The sequence below is a fragment of the Muntiacus reevesi genome, chromosome 2 (assembly GCF_963930625.1).
Source record: "Muntiacus reevesi chromosome 2, mMunRee1.1, whole genome shotgun sequence".
Classification (NCBI taxonomy): domain Eukaryota; kingdom Metazoa; phylum Chordata; class Mammalia; order Artiodactyla; family Cervidae; genus Muntiacus; species Muntiacus reevesi.
Window position 1 is genome coordinate 226,666,299 of NC_089250.1, and position 17,404 is coordinate 226,683,702.

The window sequence follows — 17,404 nt, forward strand, 5'->3', positions numbered from 1 at the left end:
TCTTTGTCTCAAATGCAATAGACCCTGAGTCACATCCTGCTGAGGGGTGTGGTCCTGGGGTCTGCAGGGCGCATCAAACACCTGCCTCGGGATCCAGGTGATGGCCAAACAGCTGAGCCTCCATTGCACATTTAAAAATATTTAAACACATGTACAGGGAAGCGTGTGAATATTTCGTGCCCAGCAGGATAAATTTCCACCCGACTAGATCTAAACACAGAACAGTGCCAGCAACCCAGGGAGCCTGCTGAGTTTTTAAAAGCTAATTTGAAAGTACTGCTTTTGTGAATGTGTAAATCACCCAAGTGACTGAAAACTCCAGAGGTGCAAAGGGTGCAAGATGGGCATCCTTCCCCAGGCACTCAAGTTCCTTCCTGCAGGCACTGGGGCAACGACTTCTGCAGGATGGAACCCCTCCCCGCCCCCGCCGCAGCCCACCTGCAAGGACCCTCCATATTCAGGGAAATACCCTTGATATTCTTTTCTCCTTTTTTTTTTTTTTTTCTGTAAAAATGGTAGGTGCTGGAGAAGACTCTTGAGACTCCCTTGGACAGCAAGGAGATCAAACCAGTCAACCCTGAAGGAAATCAACCCTGAATATTCATTGGAAGGACTGATGCTGAAGCTGAAGCTCCAATACTTTGGCCACCTGATGCAAAGAGCTGACTCATTGGAAAAGACCCTGATGCTGGGAAAGATTGAGGACAAGAGGAGAAGGGAGTGGCAGAGGACGAGATGATTAGATAACAATATCGAATCAATGGACATGAATTAGAGCAAACTCCAGGAGATAGTGAAGGACAGGGAAGCCCGGTGTGCTGCAGTCCATGCGGTTGTAAAAGAGTCAAGACACGACTGAGCAGCCGAACAACCACATGCACCATTCCACACACTGCTTAGTGGTACACGCTGTTGATCAGGCAAGTTTTCCATCTCTTTCTTCCTATTTTTTTTTTGGTGATGGGTTTATTGAGACATAGTTCACACACTGAACAAGTCCCCCGACAGTTTCCAGAGCATCTGTCAGGGTTGTGCAACTGCCACCACAGAACTGTCTCCTCACCACACTGGCCTCCACGGTCTCCATCCACCGTGGGCTTGACCATTTCTTTTTTAAAAAAGTCTTTTATTTTAAAAATTATTTATTTATAATCTATTTATTTTAATTGCAGGATAATTACGATATTGCGATGTTTTTTTGCCACACATTAGTGGGAATCGGCCATGGGTACACATGTGTCCCCTCCATCCTGAACCCCCTTCCCTTGAGCCAGTTTCTTTAGTCAGCTTCCTATTGCTCTGCCAGTGGTTTTAAGACATCAGGCGGCCTCAGCACCCGTTTCCTGCTTCGTTGTGGTGGGCGTTCGAGTCAGATTTCAACACCACATGCATACTCATCACCCTGGGAATCTATGCAGCACCCGGGTTACTGGCCGAGGGGCTGTCTACCGCTGCACAGGTGGCCCTGGTAACCCGGGGGCTCGTGGGTGGACAGAGGTGGGCAAGGCCGGGCTTACGTCCGTGGCCCTCAGAAGGGTGTTGGGCAGCAGGAAGCAGGGGGGCCGGCAGGGGTGGGGGGCAGTGTACCAGGTACCGCAGGAGAAAACAGCCCGACTTCATTAAGATGGGGCTGAACTTCCTGGAGAAGAACCCCGGCTGACAGCCCCTTCCCCATGCTCCGGAACTGCCCCCCAAGGCCAGAGGACACTTCCTGTTCCCCTGTGACTAGGCCACATGTGGCCCCCGGAGAGACCCGCTTGTCCTTCGCCCTCTGACCCGGGGGGATGGAGGGTCAGACTTGGGTGACTCCCCTCCCTGCCCAGACCCCCGAGATGACAGCCGCTCCTGGAACAGGCCGCCTTGAGGGGGGAAGCTTCCCGCGGCCCTCCTGGCTGCCCTCACCCCACACGCACCCCGGCCCTCTCTGACCCCTTCCCTCCCTGAGGAGAACCTTGGCCTCCTCCCCTCTCTCCCCCACCCTGCCCCAGAGGCAGGCCCGTCCTTCAGTCAAGCACTCTCTGCAGTGACCATCCAACATCCCTCCTCCCTCAGGCCAAATCTGGCCCCTGTGTCAGCTCTCTCCCTGTGGGGTCCACAGCTCAGAAACAGAACAGGAACAGCTCTTCTGGAACAGTAGGGGCTCAGCCCCCCACCCCCGGGGCTCCTTGAGACCCAGGCAGTCTGTCCCATGGAACCACCGTCAGAGGCTGGAACACACGATGGCAGCTAGAGGAACGGGCAGGGGTAGCAATCAGGTCCAGGCAGCCTCCTGCTCCCCCAGCTACCAGGACAGAGTGGCCCTGGCAACGGAGGAACCAGCCTCAGGGGCTGTAGGCAGATGAGGTGGAACCTTCCCTGAGGTGAGGGGTGGCCCAGCCTGCAGTCTCAGTTGGGAGGCCCAGTTGGCCCTGAGGACCTTGCCCTGGACACGTCCCTTTCCCAAGTTCAGGGGCCTGGTTAGGGCCCAGAGTGCCTGGGTGGCCACTACCTGCCCAGGCTTGGAAGGGCTGGGATCAGAGGTGGGCAGGGGCAGGCACACGCCACTCTGGGCCCCGAGCCCTCCTTCTGGGGGAGGTGGGTAAGAGCCCTTCTGGGGGACACATGCCATCCTCCAGCCAGCCTGCACAAAGGGCTACGAGGGAACCTTCCATGCCCGTCTTAGATCCAGAGAGGATATGTTCTCTGGGAAGACGGGTAGAGACGAGTTCTGTGATCTGATCACCTGGGGCGCTGGTGTGATTTAAACTTAAGTGTTTTAGTTAATTACAGTTGAGTTTCTACTTGCAGGATTAAGTCACCCTTTGGCTGGAGGACAAAGATCTGGGTCTTGCCAGAGCTGGACCCCTAGAAGTAGGGCCTGCGGCTTGGACCTGTGTAACGTGACCATGCACAAGGAGGAATTTAGGAGCAGTTTCTGGTAGGAGGGCGAAGGTCTTGGGGCCACAAGGAGCTGCTCGCCTGGGGCAGACTCCTGAGTACAGAGAGCCCCTTTGGGGGTGGGGGTATTCTCTCCAGGTCTTTGGCCCTCCCTTCACCATCTCGGAGGCCGGGGAAGGGTCATGTGTTTAAGACGCACAGAACCGGTCTTGTCCCGAAGCAGGAGCACGAGGTGGGCACTGCTTCCTCCCCGGGAGCTCGTGACGGCTGTTTCCCAGCTCTCCCCCTGGGTCCCTCCCACTCTGCTTGGGATCCAGTTCTGTGTGCTTGGCCCCCATCCCCATAGCCAGGCAAGATCCCACACCCTCGTGGTAGTTTTGGCTAGCCCCTGATGTTAGAGGCCCCTGCCTCACTGCTCATACCCCAACCCTATCAGCCCTTTCCCAACAATCTGGGAACCACGAAGAGAGAGAGGTCTCCTGCAGGAGCCAGTACGCTTCCACCTTCTCCTTCTCCAAACATCCTCTCCGTGCCCGGGTGCCTGGGGTTTGAGCAACACAGGCTGTTGGGTGAACATGCCCAGTCCTTCTCCCAGCCCCCAAGGGACATTTCTCTTTCCCCCCAAAGAGGACCCAGACCCGCCAGCTCTGCTCGGACCACATGTGTTGGGCAATTTGCTTGGGCTGGTTTGAGACCTGTACTTTTTGTGTCCAGACCCATTTCCATCAGCAGCTGGGCAGGTACATGCCCTCCTCTCATTGCTGCTGTTGGGACAGACAAGGAGGTTAACGTGCGTGTCCACGTCTCACAGAGCTGACCCGGGACTCTGTCCAGCTGGGCGCCTGGAGCAATCGAGGGGCTGCAGGACGCACAAGGGCCTAGGCAGCGGACCTGCTGAGGGCAGCACCGGAACCCAAGCCCAGGGGCTGGTGTGAACACCTCCACAGAGGCCCCCAAGGCCCCACGTCCCAGCAGCGGGGCTGGCTCAGCAGCTGCCGTGGACAGGCTGTGGCCGCGCATTCTGGCACACCTATGCCTGGCTCTGCAAGGCCCTGGGAGGAATGGAGTTTGCCGTCAACAAGTGGTGAGGGCTGGCGTGGCTCTCGGCCCTGCTCCATCCTGAGGCTGTGTTGTGGAAGCTTGCCCTTTCCTCTGAGCCTAAGCTGGCATGTGCTGCCCCACCTCGCCCAACGACCCCGGCCTGGTGACCCCAAGGCCTGCATTATTGCAGGTACCACTACACCAAGCCCGTTCTGCTCTCTTCTTGGCTTCAATGTCTCTCCCAAGAAGTGGCTCCAAGTTCTGGCTCCTCCCTGGCCTTGCTCACCTATCTGTTCATGAGTGAATGAGTGAGTGGAGTGACTAAATGAGCCAGGCAAGGAGCTGTGCATGATCACCACCCTCCTCCTGGAACCTCCCTCACCCAGAACTTGGCGCGGAAGAAAAAACAAAAAGACCACCAGCAGTGCTTATAATTCCAATTCTTAAAAAACAAATTCCCCCAACAAAACACAAAACTCCCCATCCCAAACCAGCTAAGCGTAACACGTTAGCATTAACAGCGTTAACAGAAGAGAAAGGCGCAAAGTCACACACACGCGACATCGTGGCGGGCAGCTGACGTGGCCGGAACCCAAGGGGCAGCACGGCTGCACATCGCCCCACAATAAATAAACACGGTGCCCTCCCATCAGGGAGACGTGAGGGTGAAGTAAAGCACAACGGCTGTACACACACTCGCCTGTTATGCCAAAATCTGGCTTAAAAATAAAATTAACCCACAAGCGGGAACGCTCAGGACACCTGTCAGTAGTGTGATCAGGAGTGGAGTTGGCCCAGAAGGCCGACGTGGCAGAACCAGGGTGCCCGGGCTCCAGAGTCCCAAGGTTGCAACCTGGGCCCCCAACCTGCCTTCCTAGATGCTGGGGAGCCACACCCCTGGTCTTTCAGTATAAACGTAGCTCAGGGCCCCCTGCCCTTGCAGGGGTGACAGTACCCCACCCCCAGGAGGCCACCGCACTCTGGACACAGTCACCTGGCCCCTGCACTCCGCCAGGTCACATCGAGGGCCGGTGGTGTGGACCATGAGGAAACCCAAGTGCCACCCCCAGAGCCCCGCGGGAGGAGGCCAAAATCTGCCAGGAGGCTGCTGGAGCCCCGTGGAGAGGCAGAGGGCAGTGCCCCGCGTACACTCGAGAGAACTGAGGCCCCAGCAGAATCTCACGTCAGGCCCCTGGCTTCCTCACTGACATTCTGCCTCCAGATGCTGAGCCGGGCCCCAGACGTGTGACCGTGGCCTGGGAGGATTCGGTTGGTGAGCAGACGCCAGTGGATGCTGTGTCGGGAGCCACAGGCTGGCAGGGTCTCCTGACCAGCATGGGCTGGGAGGGCTGGACATCTGGCTGCCTCCACTTCAGCCTCAATGTCCATCCCGGGCCCCCCAAGCTGCTTGTTGGGTCTCTCTGGGCCCATCAGACCATGTGGGGCCCCGGAGTCCAGGCGGCTGGAATGGCCACGCAGAACTCACGTGGCCCCTGGGAACGGGCAGCAGCTTCTTCGGCTGCAGCTGAGCAATGAGACCCAAAGGCTCGGCTCAACCTCACCCTGACGGGAAGGTCAGGGGTCACAGGCCTAGGCAGGGCCTAGAGGGAGACTGACCGCGGATGACACTGCTGCCCAAGTGGGCTCTGTGGAAGACAGAGAGCCCGCCCAGAAACGCTAGGCGAGCTTCTGGCCCTTGGCTGCCTCCCGGGGAGAACGCTATGGGAACCACAACAACAAAAGCACAGCCTCTTGTTGGGGGCAGGGGGAGGCCGGGTGTGTGCGCTGGCCCCAGCAGGCCTCAGGCGGCCTCCGGAGCAGGTGCAGCTGTGGCTGGGCGCCAGGGACAGGTGATGGGGGCGGGGCCGGCGGGGTCTCAGCCAGGGAGCTGGGAGCACCCCAGAGAGCTGCCAGGGCTGCAACCCAGACCCTGAGGCCTGGGGTAGGGGGGCGCAGCCTCATGGAACACAGATGAGAAGCCCCTAAGGGGTCGAGGCGTCTGCTTACAGATTTCAAGTGTGAGGCTTTGAAAGAACTAGAGCTTGATTCCAAAGCTGATACAGAACAGGCCCGAGGCTGCACTGCCCACCACCCACCACAGGAGCCACCGGACTCCTCGGGCCTCTGCTCAGGCTGGCGTCCAGGGTGGGGTGTACAGACAGGACCTTGGAGATGTTGTGTGTGACCGGGTGTAGCCCCCCGCACCTCTCCCCCACAACTGCATGTGCTGATGGGAGGTTCAGGGTCACCCAGCTGCCCCTGACCTCTGCTTGGAGCCCCCTGCCCACAGCAGGTGCCAGGGCACCGCTGTCCACCAGCCCAAAGCCCCTGCTTCTACAAGCCTCTAGGCATCCTTTCTCTTCTCCGGGGGAGGGGAGGGAGTTAGCGCAGGGCTTTAAGGCAACGAGACGTAAGCCCGGAGGTTAGTTTTACGAAGTCACTGCATCTACAACGGAGAAACACGGAAGCCGAGCACATGTGTCCAGGCCACCGTCCAGAATCCGGTGGCAGGACCTGGCCCCTTGGAGGAACACTGTGCTGCAGACAGCGTTCGGGGAGAAAACTTTTCCACCCCGTTTCTTTAAAAAAATAATTGTCTTGGTAATGTCAACCCGACCCAAGACTTAAGTTAAAAAAAAAATAATACAATTAAACGAAGGTGAGAAGGGAGGAGGCCCAGTTTGGGAGGAAGCCCGTGGCCTCCTTGGTCCGAGGTTCCTGCCTCCATGCTCGAGAGGTATCCGCGGACGTCCGCCTTCGGGGACTAAATTCGTACCAGGGTTCACCGTGGCCCGGCTGCCTCCCGGGGCAGGGACAGCAGAGGCCCCGGAGGAGCTGCCTGGATGGTGGGACCGAGTCGCTCTCTCAGGGCGGCCTCCTGGCTCTGGTCGCTTACGTCTCCTGGGGAACCACGTGCATGAGCTTCTGGCACAGGACCGTCGTGGAAACTGCCAGGAGGAGACAGCATTACTTGGGTGCCCTGGCCTGGGGCCTGGGGGTCAGGGACCTGGTGCCTGGGACGTAGGCTCACCCAGCCTGGTTGTCCTGAGTCCCGAGGTCTTAAGAGAAGTCAGGAATTCACGTGTGGGCATCAGACCCTAGGCCTCCTGCTGGGGGAGCATGGCCTGTGCCCCTGGCTATCTGCTGAGACTAATACTGGAGGGTGGCGGGGATGGTCAAGGATCCTAGTAAGGGAGGATCCTAGCAATGGAGGCAGCAAGTGTGCTCCACCCCTCACCCCAGTTCAGACCCCAGAACCCATAACAGGATGATGGGCCCGGCTTCCCACACACCCACCACGGGCCTCAGAGGGGCTGGAGCAGGTGGGTGTGTGTGCTATGGCCCAGGTGAACCCATGGACGCTCCACGAGCATCACTGTGGGGGGCGTTTCAGGACGGAGGGGCCCTTCGTGTGTGTGACCGCTCACATCATTTCACTGACAGACAGTGCCCTGGGTCCCAGGCAGGTGGTCAGCAGAATTCTGGGAAGGCTCCCTGCGGGGTGTTTAAGCCCACCCAGGAGCCTGTCACGATAACGGCGGTCTCAGCGCAGTCCTGAACAGGCCTGTCAACAAGCCCCGTGACCGCTGTGAGGGATCCCGTTTTCTCCTCTCCTGCTTTTCTAGGTCAGCCGGCTGGCTTTAAGCTGGCGGCAGACGGGGGGGGATTTTGTTACTTGGCAAGAGCAGCCTGGTTTTCTGGAATCCCTTGTTTTGAGATTAGCTGGTGCCAGGCTCAGCGTCTTATCCTGAAATACGTGGGCCAGGTTACCGCCAGACAGGCCCGGCTTGGCCACTGCGGGCCCCTCAGCCAGGACCTCGCACATCCAGATGCTGACCCCCCTTCCCCTGCCCACCGCCAGTGACCAAGGGCGGGGGGCGCTGCCTGTTGTGCTGCTCCTGGCCACTGGACTGAGGTCAGGGGAGCAAAGCCAGGTGAGTGGGACAGATCCCCAGGGGACGGAGGAGGCCTGGCAGGCAGGGAGGGACTCACAGATGCTCTGAAGCAGCCACTTGGGCTTGTCTCTCCACCAGACCCCAAGGAAGTAGACAGGCAGGCCACTGAGGATGATGGTGAAGCCGATGCCACACTCCACAGGGGTCTTCCAGAAGGAGACGGCGATCAGGAAGAGGCAGGCCAGGATGAAGAACACTGGGAGGGCCAGGTGAACCTGCCAGGGGGGCCGCAGCTGATGCCAGGGAGCCTGGGGTCTCCGTGTGTCTCTTCCCACCCACACCTGCCACGACCCAGCCACCCCTGGAGCCCTCCCTCTGCCCAGGTGGAGTTGGCCTTCCCTGGGGCCCACCCGGCCTCTCCCGCAGACCCCCAGACAGCCCTGTGCCTGGCTGAGCCTTCCTGATCAGGGCCACCATGCTGCCTGAGCAGTGTCTCTGCTGTCTGCCAGGGCCTGAGGTTCCCCCGGGTTGGCCTCCCTGAGCTGCGCCAGCCTCTTGAGAAGCGGGACCCCGCCGTGTTCTCCGTTTACCCAGCTCAGCAAGGGCAGCAGGCAGTAATTACCAAAAGCCCAGCGGGAGCTGGTGGGTGAGTGGGAACAAGCAGGCTTCTCAAGGTCAGGGGAGGGTGGATTCCCAGGTTCCCACATCACAAGGAGGGAACCCTGACCCCCACCACGGTCGCCTGATGTGGGGTGACACCTCTGGGAAGACCGCGGCCACCACTAACAAGCAAGGTGTGCCTGCCTTCTCAGAGGGCCCTTGTGGACAAGCTGGACCACAGGTACACAGCTGCTGGGCAGACAGCCCCACCCACACACAGCCAGGGGCCCAGGGACACTAGTCCCCCTCTGCAAACACTGTGCCTCCCTCCAGGCGGCCTGTCCACGCACGGACTCCACCCTCTGTCTACACACTGGCAAGAGACCTGGGGAGAGCGAGGGTCCCCTAAGGTCAGCCCAGACTGCCTGCCCCATGTCTGGCCTCACAGGGACAGCACCCCCCACAAGCAGGGAGCCAGGTGGCCCAGGGCACTGAGGTCGCCCTGGCGCCCGGGGAACCTGTCCAAGGCAGGAAGGCCAGGCCTGGCCTCTGCAGGACTGCTAGGTGGGGAAGCAGGCGAGAGGCCTGTGTCAGCTGCAGAGGGGCTCTGCCCTCGACCCGACACCACTGTTGAGGGGGAGAGTCAATGTGCTCGCCAGGGTCCCGGCAGGTGTGCGGCCCGCTTTGTGCAAAAAAACGGCTGCCCTTGGGGAGCGGCCCCCAGTACCAAGCGGGGGAAAGGAAGACACCCTCTCAGACCAGGCAGACAGGGGGCAGACAGTCTGAATGGGCCAAGTGGGGGCAAAGTCAGGGGACATGCTCCGCGCTGCAGCCTGTCGCAGCACCCCCATCCCTGGTCACGCCAGTGCCCACCCCTCCCCAGACAGCGTGGCAATCCTCACTCTCCCCACCCCCAGCCAGGCAGCTCAGTGCTGCCCCAGGTTGCTCAGTCCCCTTGCCCCGCACACCCGCCTGGCGTGGCAGCCTTCTTCTGCCTCTCTTCTGCCAGAAGACAAGCTTTAGAAGAACAGGGCTTTAGGGGGTCATTTGTGACCTTGGACGAACCCCAGCACCTGGAATCACACGCCTGGTCATCAACAGTCATAGACCGAGCTCAGTCCCTCCTCGTCTAGATCAGAACGTGTTCATGCACTGATCAGGGTGCCCTTAGGGAAGGCGCCCTGAGCCCTCATCTGTGGAAGGGACAGCGTGGACGCCCAGCCCTCACCTTGATGGGCCGCTCCAGCTCTGGCTTCTGGTAGCGAAGCCAGAGCATGCCGGCGATGGCCAGGGCCACGCAGAGCCAGTTGAAGAAGCTGAAGAAGTTGATGACGGAGAAGATGTCTTTGGAGAAGGCGTAGAGCAGGGTCATGACGCACTGCAACCAGAGGGCATGCCATGAGCCTCAGGATGTGCCCGGGGGGAGGGCTGACTGCACGCGCCCCGTCCCGTCTTAGCGGAAGAAGTGGTCAGCACCACATGCGGGCCCTTAGAGCAAAGTGACGTGGGGCCCTCAGAGCAAAGGGACATGTTGATGGCAGGGTGGCTGAGGTCCTGGGCTTCACAGAGGTGGCAGAGGCCACGTCTACCCTGGTTGGGAGGTTTGGCTTCAAGTGCCTCTACGCTGATTTCAGATTTGTTTTTTTAACAACTACCATGTGTTAATTTTGGAGAAACAAAAACTACCTTGTGGTCCCTGGCATCCAGGGGCGCACCTGGTGACGAGTACAACACTTATGCTAACCTGTCTACATCTCATCTCAGCCTCTGATCCCCAGCCTGGCCAGCACCAGGTGGAACCAAGACAGGGGTTCCCAGACAGGGTGTGCCCCCCACCGCCACCACCCCATCTCAAAGCCCCCAGTGATCCCTAAGGGACACACCTGTCCTCCCCCCACTGTCAGTGACCCCCCACTGGGGGGTCTCACCGTGGGACTCACCGTGAACACCAGCGAGGGCACAGGCGTCAGCAGCCGCGGGTGGATCATGGAGAGGATGGAGGGCAGGTGGCCCTCCCGGGCCCCCACGAAGAACAGCCTGCGGACAGAGGGGCGGCGGGCTGTCAGCCTCGGCCGAGGGACCCAGGCAGGTGGGGGTGCAGGGGCCTGTGCCGAGGGCTGCACTCCCTGCCGTAAGCCTTGGTGCCCTTCGTGGACAGCTGCTGGGGGGTCCTGTCAGCCCCAGCCCCGCAAGGTCCAGATGAACCCACAAGGGTCTGGATGGACAGGGTAGCTGTGTCACCTCTAGGCAGGGATGTGGGTTATTTCCAAGTCATGTGATGGCCTGACGGCTATGTTATTACTCAAAGTAACAAGAAAGAGAACCCTCAGAGCTCACGTGAGAAAACTGTGTGCAGTAGTGACCCGCGGGGCAGCCCCACCCACACCCCGTCCTGCTCTGGCCCCACGGGGCCTATGGGACAGAGCCGCCCCGGCCGGGCTTACCTGGAGGACGTGAAGAGGGACCCGTTGACGGAGCCAAAGCAGGACAGGCCTACGAAGACGGGGATGATCCAAGACATGACGCCCAAGTGGTAGTTCCCGAAGTCCTGGATGGACACGGACCATGCATGAGCCCTGCCCCGAGACACCCCCTGCCCTGCAATCCCTTCCCAAGACACCTCCGGCCCCGGAGTGCCCTTCCTCATCCACACGACCCTCCCTGAGGAGCTCAGTATTTATTCAGATGGTGGACCGGCCTCTGAGGTGGGGCTGAAGGTCTGTAATGGACTCAGCCCCTCAGCTCTAAAAACAACTGGTGCCGGGACCACAGCCGCTGAGCCAATCTAAAACCGTCTGGGTGGCCTGAGCACCAGTGCCGTTAAAGCCTCCTGTGGTCCCCACGTGCAGCCAGCATCCTGCACGCCTGGAGGGCCTGGCCAAGCACTGGCTCAACCCCTCCTAGGAGGAGGGTGGTTTGCAAAGGAGGGGCCCGCTCTGCTCCTGTCTGAGCTTGGAGGGTAGGGCTGGCATCTTACCACGGCCACGGCCTCTGAGGTAAGCATCTGCTCGGGGGTCAGTGTGGTGAAGTAGGCCAGGTTCGTCAGTACGTACACCAGGGTGACGATCGGGAGCGAGATGATGATGGCCAGGGGCAGGTTTCTAAGAGAACCGGGCGGGCATGTCAACAAAACAAGGCCCAGCATGGGGCCAGCGGACCCCTCAATGGCTGAGCCCACACCTCACTGCACAGGGAGTGGACGGACGTGGCTCGAAGGCGGTGCGTGGGGCGGGGCAGCCGTGCAAACGTGGGCCAGCGACCCAACCCTCCGGCCTCCCCGTATCTGTGGACTTCCTACCCTTTCTGTGGGAGTATGCTATTCAAGGTCACACAGCCGCCGTGAGCCCAACCCCAGGGAACCCTCCCTGCACCGCACTGGGCTGGGCCCAAGGATGGGCTCTTGGATACAGCCAGGCTTCTTCCTCCTCTCAGGTGAAAATGATGAAAACACACACCTCTGTTCACACACGTACCTGTAGGGATTAATCATCTCCTCTGTGACAAAATTCAAGTAATTCCTAGAATTCAGAGAGCAGACTTTTACTAAACATTCCTTTTGTCATTGGAACAAAAGAATGTAGATTCCATGGGACCCTTCCTGGCTGCCCTGGGCGGGGAGAGGGGACCCCCACAACCCCCCGGCCCCTACTGAGATGGCAATGGTCCTGGCCCTCCCCACACCCCCAGGCAGCAGCACAGTCTCCGAAGGGTCAGCAGTGTCCGCAGAGGTGTATCTGGGGGCACCCTTCTTGGGGGCCAAGAAGAGCACCAGGGCTGCTGTGGGGGCCCCTCTGTGCTTCCTTGGGACATGAGGGGTTTCCTGCCCCCAGAATCACCATGGATGACCGAGACATGTGGCTTTCTGGGTGCTCTGGAGCCCAGGCATTCTAGAACCTACCATCCCCCGTAGGCAAAGAGGCCGCTGTATAGCGCCAGCACGATGTTCCCCACATCCAGCTTGGTGCCTTCAAAGGAGGACTTGGGATCCAGATTCGCTACGTCACCTGGCAGAGGCCAAACAGACAGAAAGGAATTCTGGGTTAGACAGTGCGGAATCGAGGTCAAGCCACAAGTTCCGGAATGTTCCTGGAGCAAAACATGGTAACAGACAAAAATGCAACAGATTAAATGCACCTGTGGGCCACCCGGGGCTGAGGGTGCGGGGGCCGAGGGAGCTCGGCTCTGCCCTGAGCTCGAGGAATGCAGCCCCCAGGGCCCTCCTCTGGCCCCCCAGATAGGACTGGTGGCTCTGTAGACCCCCAGCCATGCTGAGCACCCCTGTCTGTCTGTGTCTGGGGGATAGGACACCCCGTGACGTGGCTCTGGGCCAGAGACCTGCTCTCCCCCTCAGTGCCAGGAGCCCAGAGCTGTAAACCCAGGCTTCTCACCCCTGCCTCTGGACACGGGAGACCCGAGGGGCTGGAGCTGGGGAAGGATGGTGGGCTGCTCTTTAACCCAGATGGACATACTGGCTCTTGGACACAAGGGGGCTGGCTTCTCAGCTGACCATTTCTACCCCAAAAGGCCCCAGGTGTCCAGGGCTTGTGGCCGTGTGGCTCGACCTTTGCCCCACCATCCCCTGCCACCTCTGATTGTGACTCCTGTGTCCCGAAAGGACACGTGTCACTGGATTCAGGGCCCCAGCAAACCAGGGTGGCCTCAGCTCCAACCCTCTCTTTTTCTAAATAAGGCCAAATCCAGATTCCATTAAACGTGTCACGGGGGCCCCCCTCAACCTGGTACAATAGACAGGAAACATGGGGGCCTCAGAAGGGTCCTTGGCTACCAGCATGGTGTCTGGCCTGCCTGTTCTGGGCTGTTACACCATCGGTGAAATGGCCCCTTAACACCCAGGGCCGGAAAGACTTTCCATAATGAGGGGCCAGCCTGACAGTGGGAACTGACACAGTGGGGGGTCAGTTCCTGGCTCCCCAGCTCTGGGGGTGGCGGCAGCACTGATACACACTTCAGCAACCATCACCTTCGTGGGAGGGGCTTGCAACAGAAACAGAGCCAGTGTGTCGGGCACATGGGGCTGGAGGAGCTGAGCATCCAGTCGGGACAGGGACAGTCTCTCACCTGCAGGTGAGGGTCTGAGAACAGCTGGCCCAGGTCCCCAGGGGCCAGGCTGAGACGGGACCCCAGGGCTGCCACATGGGTCCCTGTGGCCCACGGCCAGTGGGTCTGCAGGTCTCTCGGGGGATGGGGAGACAGAGGCTGCCACGCCACCCCTGGGGCATGACAGGCGGCTCCCGTGAACCCCTCCTTCCACCCAACTGAAGCCTGCACTTCCTTCCAGACAGTACCCATGTCCTCTGGTAAGCTCCTCGGGGGAGAGACGGACCCTGAGTGCCTGTTTCTGGGTCAGCATGCCTGCGCTGTCTGCCTTTCACCTCCAGCCAAAGCTATGAGATGGACGGGGGACGCGTGAGGCCACTTCTGAGCACCAGATGAGGCCATGGTCTCGTGATGAGCACGGGCTCTGAGGTGGCTGGCACCTCACCCAGCCCACCGCCCACACGTGATCTGAGTAGGACGCCCGGGTCTCGAGACTGCCCGGTCACAGGGTGGTCAGCAGGGGTGGGGCACAGAGAGCTGGACAGTGCGCCTCAGCACAGCATCCAGAGTCTGGCCAGTCCCCACACGACGTTCTGGAACTTCCATTCCTTTACAGCTGTCCCACCGTCAGGGACACGGAGGCTCAGGCCACCTGCCAGTGGCCTGGTTCTGGGACCATGACGTGCCCACCACTCCCAGAATTCTGCAGCTGCTCCCGAGCCCAGGGGAGCCCCTTGCGGCTCCACCACCCCAGGTTTGCAGAGATCCTGCACCCTCACATACTTTGCTGCTGCTGCCACTGCTTAAGCTCTCATCACTGCTTCTAGGGCATCAAAGGTCTCTGCCAACAAGGGCTCCTTCCAAGGAGTGAACCTGCCTTTTTTTTCTCCTCAATCTGCCCCACTTCTGTACCAGGACACGCCTCCTTGTCTCCTGCGGATTCACGGGCAGCTTCTTTGCACACAGGCTGCGAGATAGACCTCGGTGCATTGGCTAGAACTGGTTCCCACCTCAAGCACAACCCTGAAGTAGTGACACTGCCTGCATGTGTGTGCACGTGGGTGTGCACCCATGTATACACACACGTGCACCTGTGGGCTGGAGACACCGCTACACAGAACAGCTGCTGTTTCTGCTGAGTATGAAATTCGAGGCTTGAAATACAAGCTGGGTTTTCAAGTAAGAACCATGGTTTTTAGCCCTGACATCTGGAAGCTTCTGTTTTCATCAAGAGTTTACTCAGCTCTGTGGACACCAACCAGCCTGGTGTCCTGACATGAAAGCATCATCGCCCCGAGACAGTGGATGGAATTCCTGTCCCCAGAATTTACTAGATGTACTGGGTGACTTGTAGCCTTGAAACCCTAAGAAAACACAATGGCTCTGCCCAAACTCAGACTGAACAATCTCACTGGGCTGCCCAGGGGCCTCTGAAGGACAGGAGTGGCTGGGCTGTCCTGCGGGGAGCTCCCGAGTTGTCTGGGGCCTCATTCCCTGTCTACAAAGTATCCGACTCCCCCGGAGGCAAGTGGACATCCCTGCATCCCAGACCCCACATTCCCCCACGTCACTCCTGGCACAGCGTGGGGGCTGGGGGGAGCTCCGCCAGGAATCTGGCAGCTTTGGGCTCCAACCCACTACTGCAAGCCCCTCTGGACTGCCCCCACCCGTCATCTCCCTCCCACTGAACTGTCCCAAGTGAACGCACACAGGCTCCCCCAGCAGAGCTTCTGGGTCTGTCCAGCCTCTGTCTGCTGGAGGGCCTCCCAGATCAGGGCTGCAGCTGCACTGGGCACCCAACCAAATGCTGTCTAAGCGCTGCCCTCCTCTCCACGGGCGCCTCGGAGCAGGCGCCGGCTCTGCTGGCTCCACACAGCACTTGGCCGGGACCCCCAAGACGAGCACGGCTCAGGAGTGACTGCGAAGGGACAGTGGCTCCACCCATGTCGTCCATGCATCCTGTCGGGAATGGAGCTCTTGACGCAGGTCTGGAGAGCTGAAGGGGGCCGCCTGCCTGTCTCCAGAGCAGCAAAAAGCCGAACGAGGCCGCCAGAGCCCCACGGGGTGATGCATGTGGGTAGCTGCCCGGTGCCAGCGGCCAGCACAGGGGACACACGGGGGAGGCCTTCTGGGAGGGCAGACCCCAGACTTCACACTGATCTCAGCCACCCACCAGCCCCAACAAGCAGGGGACATGGTACTGACCAGGGACACACTTTGGATTGTCATGTGGGGTGGGTTGGTGGGGGTTCATCTGGTTGGTGGAGGCGGGTGCTGCTGGACACTACACGAGGAGGCTCCCCCGGCAGATACTGTCGGGTGGAATTCTGCCCTAGAGCAATGACAGGTGTCCGAGCCATGTGCAAGGGCTCCCACGGACCCCAAGTTGGAATGCGAGCCTTGTTTAAACAGAGCTCCGGACACCAGACAGACACGAGAGAGATGACTGTGCCGATCCCCCACCCCCGCCCATGAGCTCTCCATGCCAGCCGTCCTTACAGGGCCCCCGGGCTCACAGGAGGCAGACAGGAAAGACAGGGAGATGGGGAGACGGGGGCAGACAGACGGGGAGCATGCAGGCCCTCCTGCAGGGCCTGGAGTGTGCGAACTCCAGCAGTTCAGTGGGGTCCCCTGGGCCCCCCTTCTCTGGGGCCTCTCTGCAGGCCTCACAGGGCCGCAGGAAGGTGAAAGCTAGTGGACAGCCACACACTGGCCCTCGGGCAGCTCTGGGCACCAGGCAGGCCCGCCTGCCCGCCAGGATCCCTCTGAGAACAAGGGGGATTGGGAGGGGAGTGTTCACAAGGCCCCAGAGAGCCCGTTTCAGGGAAAGCAGCCCAAATCCCTGCGTCATGCAGACAGGGCCGTGGGAACCAGCCAAGAAAACCCGGGGGTGCAGGCACCCCACCCTCAGAGGGGCCGTGTGCACACTGCAACACGCCAGGCCCTCTGAATCAGAGGACAAAGGCTCACCAAGGTCTCTGGGTCCCCCTGGGACTGGCCTGGCCTGTCACCCTCACCACGGCTGGGCCTGGGCCCAGGCATGGGAACCCGTAGCCAGTCTGGAGATAGCGGCTGGTGGAAAGCCAGAAAAATTCCAGAGCCTCAGGGTGACCAGGACCTGCCCCTCCTGCCACAGCCCCTAGAACCCCTCCCCGGATGGGAGGCCGACTGTGAGAAAGTCACCCCCTCAACCAGGGCAGTGGGTGTCCACTGCGCTGGAATCTTTTGCTTGGTCCCTCCGTAACTCCTGGGGTTCCACACAGTGGTCGTGTATGTGGTGCCAGGTGCTGAACTGAGTACCCCTGACAGTTCACATCCCCCTGGAACCTCAGAACGTGACATGCTCTGATAAAGGCCTCTACAGATGTAATCAAGGCAAGGATCGCAAGGTGAAACACCATGGACTAGGGTGGGCCCCATTCCTCGAGCGTCCTTGTAGGACAGAGACGTGGGGGCCACGTGAGGATAAGGCCATGTGATGTGGCCATGAGCCTGGGGACCACTAGGCAGGAAGGCTCCTCCTGCGGGCTTCGGAGGGAGCTCAGCCTGGACTGTGGACTGGTGGCCTCAGACTCTGAGACCAAAATTGCAGTGTCTGAAGCCCCGTCTGTGTCCTGTGCTGCGGCCGCCCCAGGACGCTCTGCAGACTGAGGGCTCAGATGCCCCAGTCTCCACTCTGCAACGCATGGGCACGGCTGGGATGTGAAAGAGCCTGGCCACGGACCCCACCTCTCCATCACTGGCTGAGTAAGCAGGAGCTTGGCCACAGGGCTGAGCTCTGCTGAGAGTCAGCTCTGCCCTCTGCTCCATCCACAGACCAGGCACCCCGGTGGGGGTTACGTCTACAGTGGGCTTGTTGAGGGTCCTCTCTTCTGTTTCCCCACCCTGGGCTGGGCACCTGGGGTCTGGTGCCTGTTCTTTGGCTCTGCCTA

At 60.1% G+C, this 17,404-nt stretch overlaps 1 protein-coding gene across 1 annotated transcript in view; it reads right to left on the minus strand.

The window, feature by feature from the left end:
- Positions 1 to 4,343: 4,343 nt before the first annotated feature.
- The window catches only part of SLC7A5 (solute carrier family 7 member 5), a 28,958-nt gene continuing 15,897 nt past the window's right edge, over positions 4,344 to 17,404 (minus strand). The window contains exons 3-10 of the mRNA XM_065920450.1: positions 12,313 to 12,418; positions 11,888 to 11,932; positions 11,392 to 11,515; positions 10,859 to 10,962; positions 10,355 to 10,451; positions 9,643 to 9,792; positions 7,912 to 8,089; positions 4,344 to 6,866 (exon numbers count right to left, since the gene is read on the minus strand). Coding sequence (XP_065776522.1) covers positions 6,811 to 6,866; positions 7,912 to 8,089; positions 9,643 to 9,792; positions 10,355 to 10,451; positions 10,859 to 10,962; positions 11,392 to 11,515; positions 11,888 to 11,932; positions 12,313 to 12,418 — 860 coding nt within the window. The 3' untranslated portion in view covers positions 4,344 to 6,810. The remainder of the gene's footprint in view (positions 6,867 to 7,911; positions 8,090 to 9,642; positions 9,793 to 10,354; positions 10,452 to 10,858; positions 10,963 to 11,391; positions 11,516 to 11,887; positions 11,933 to 12,312; positions 12,419 to 17,404) is intronic.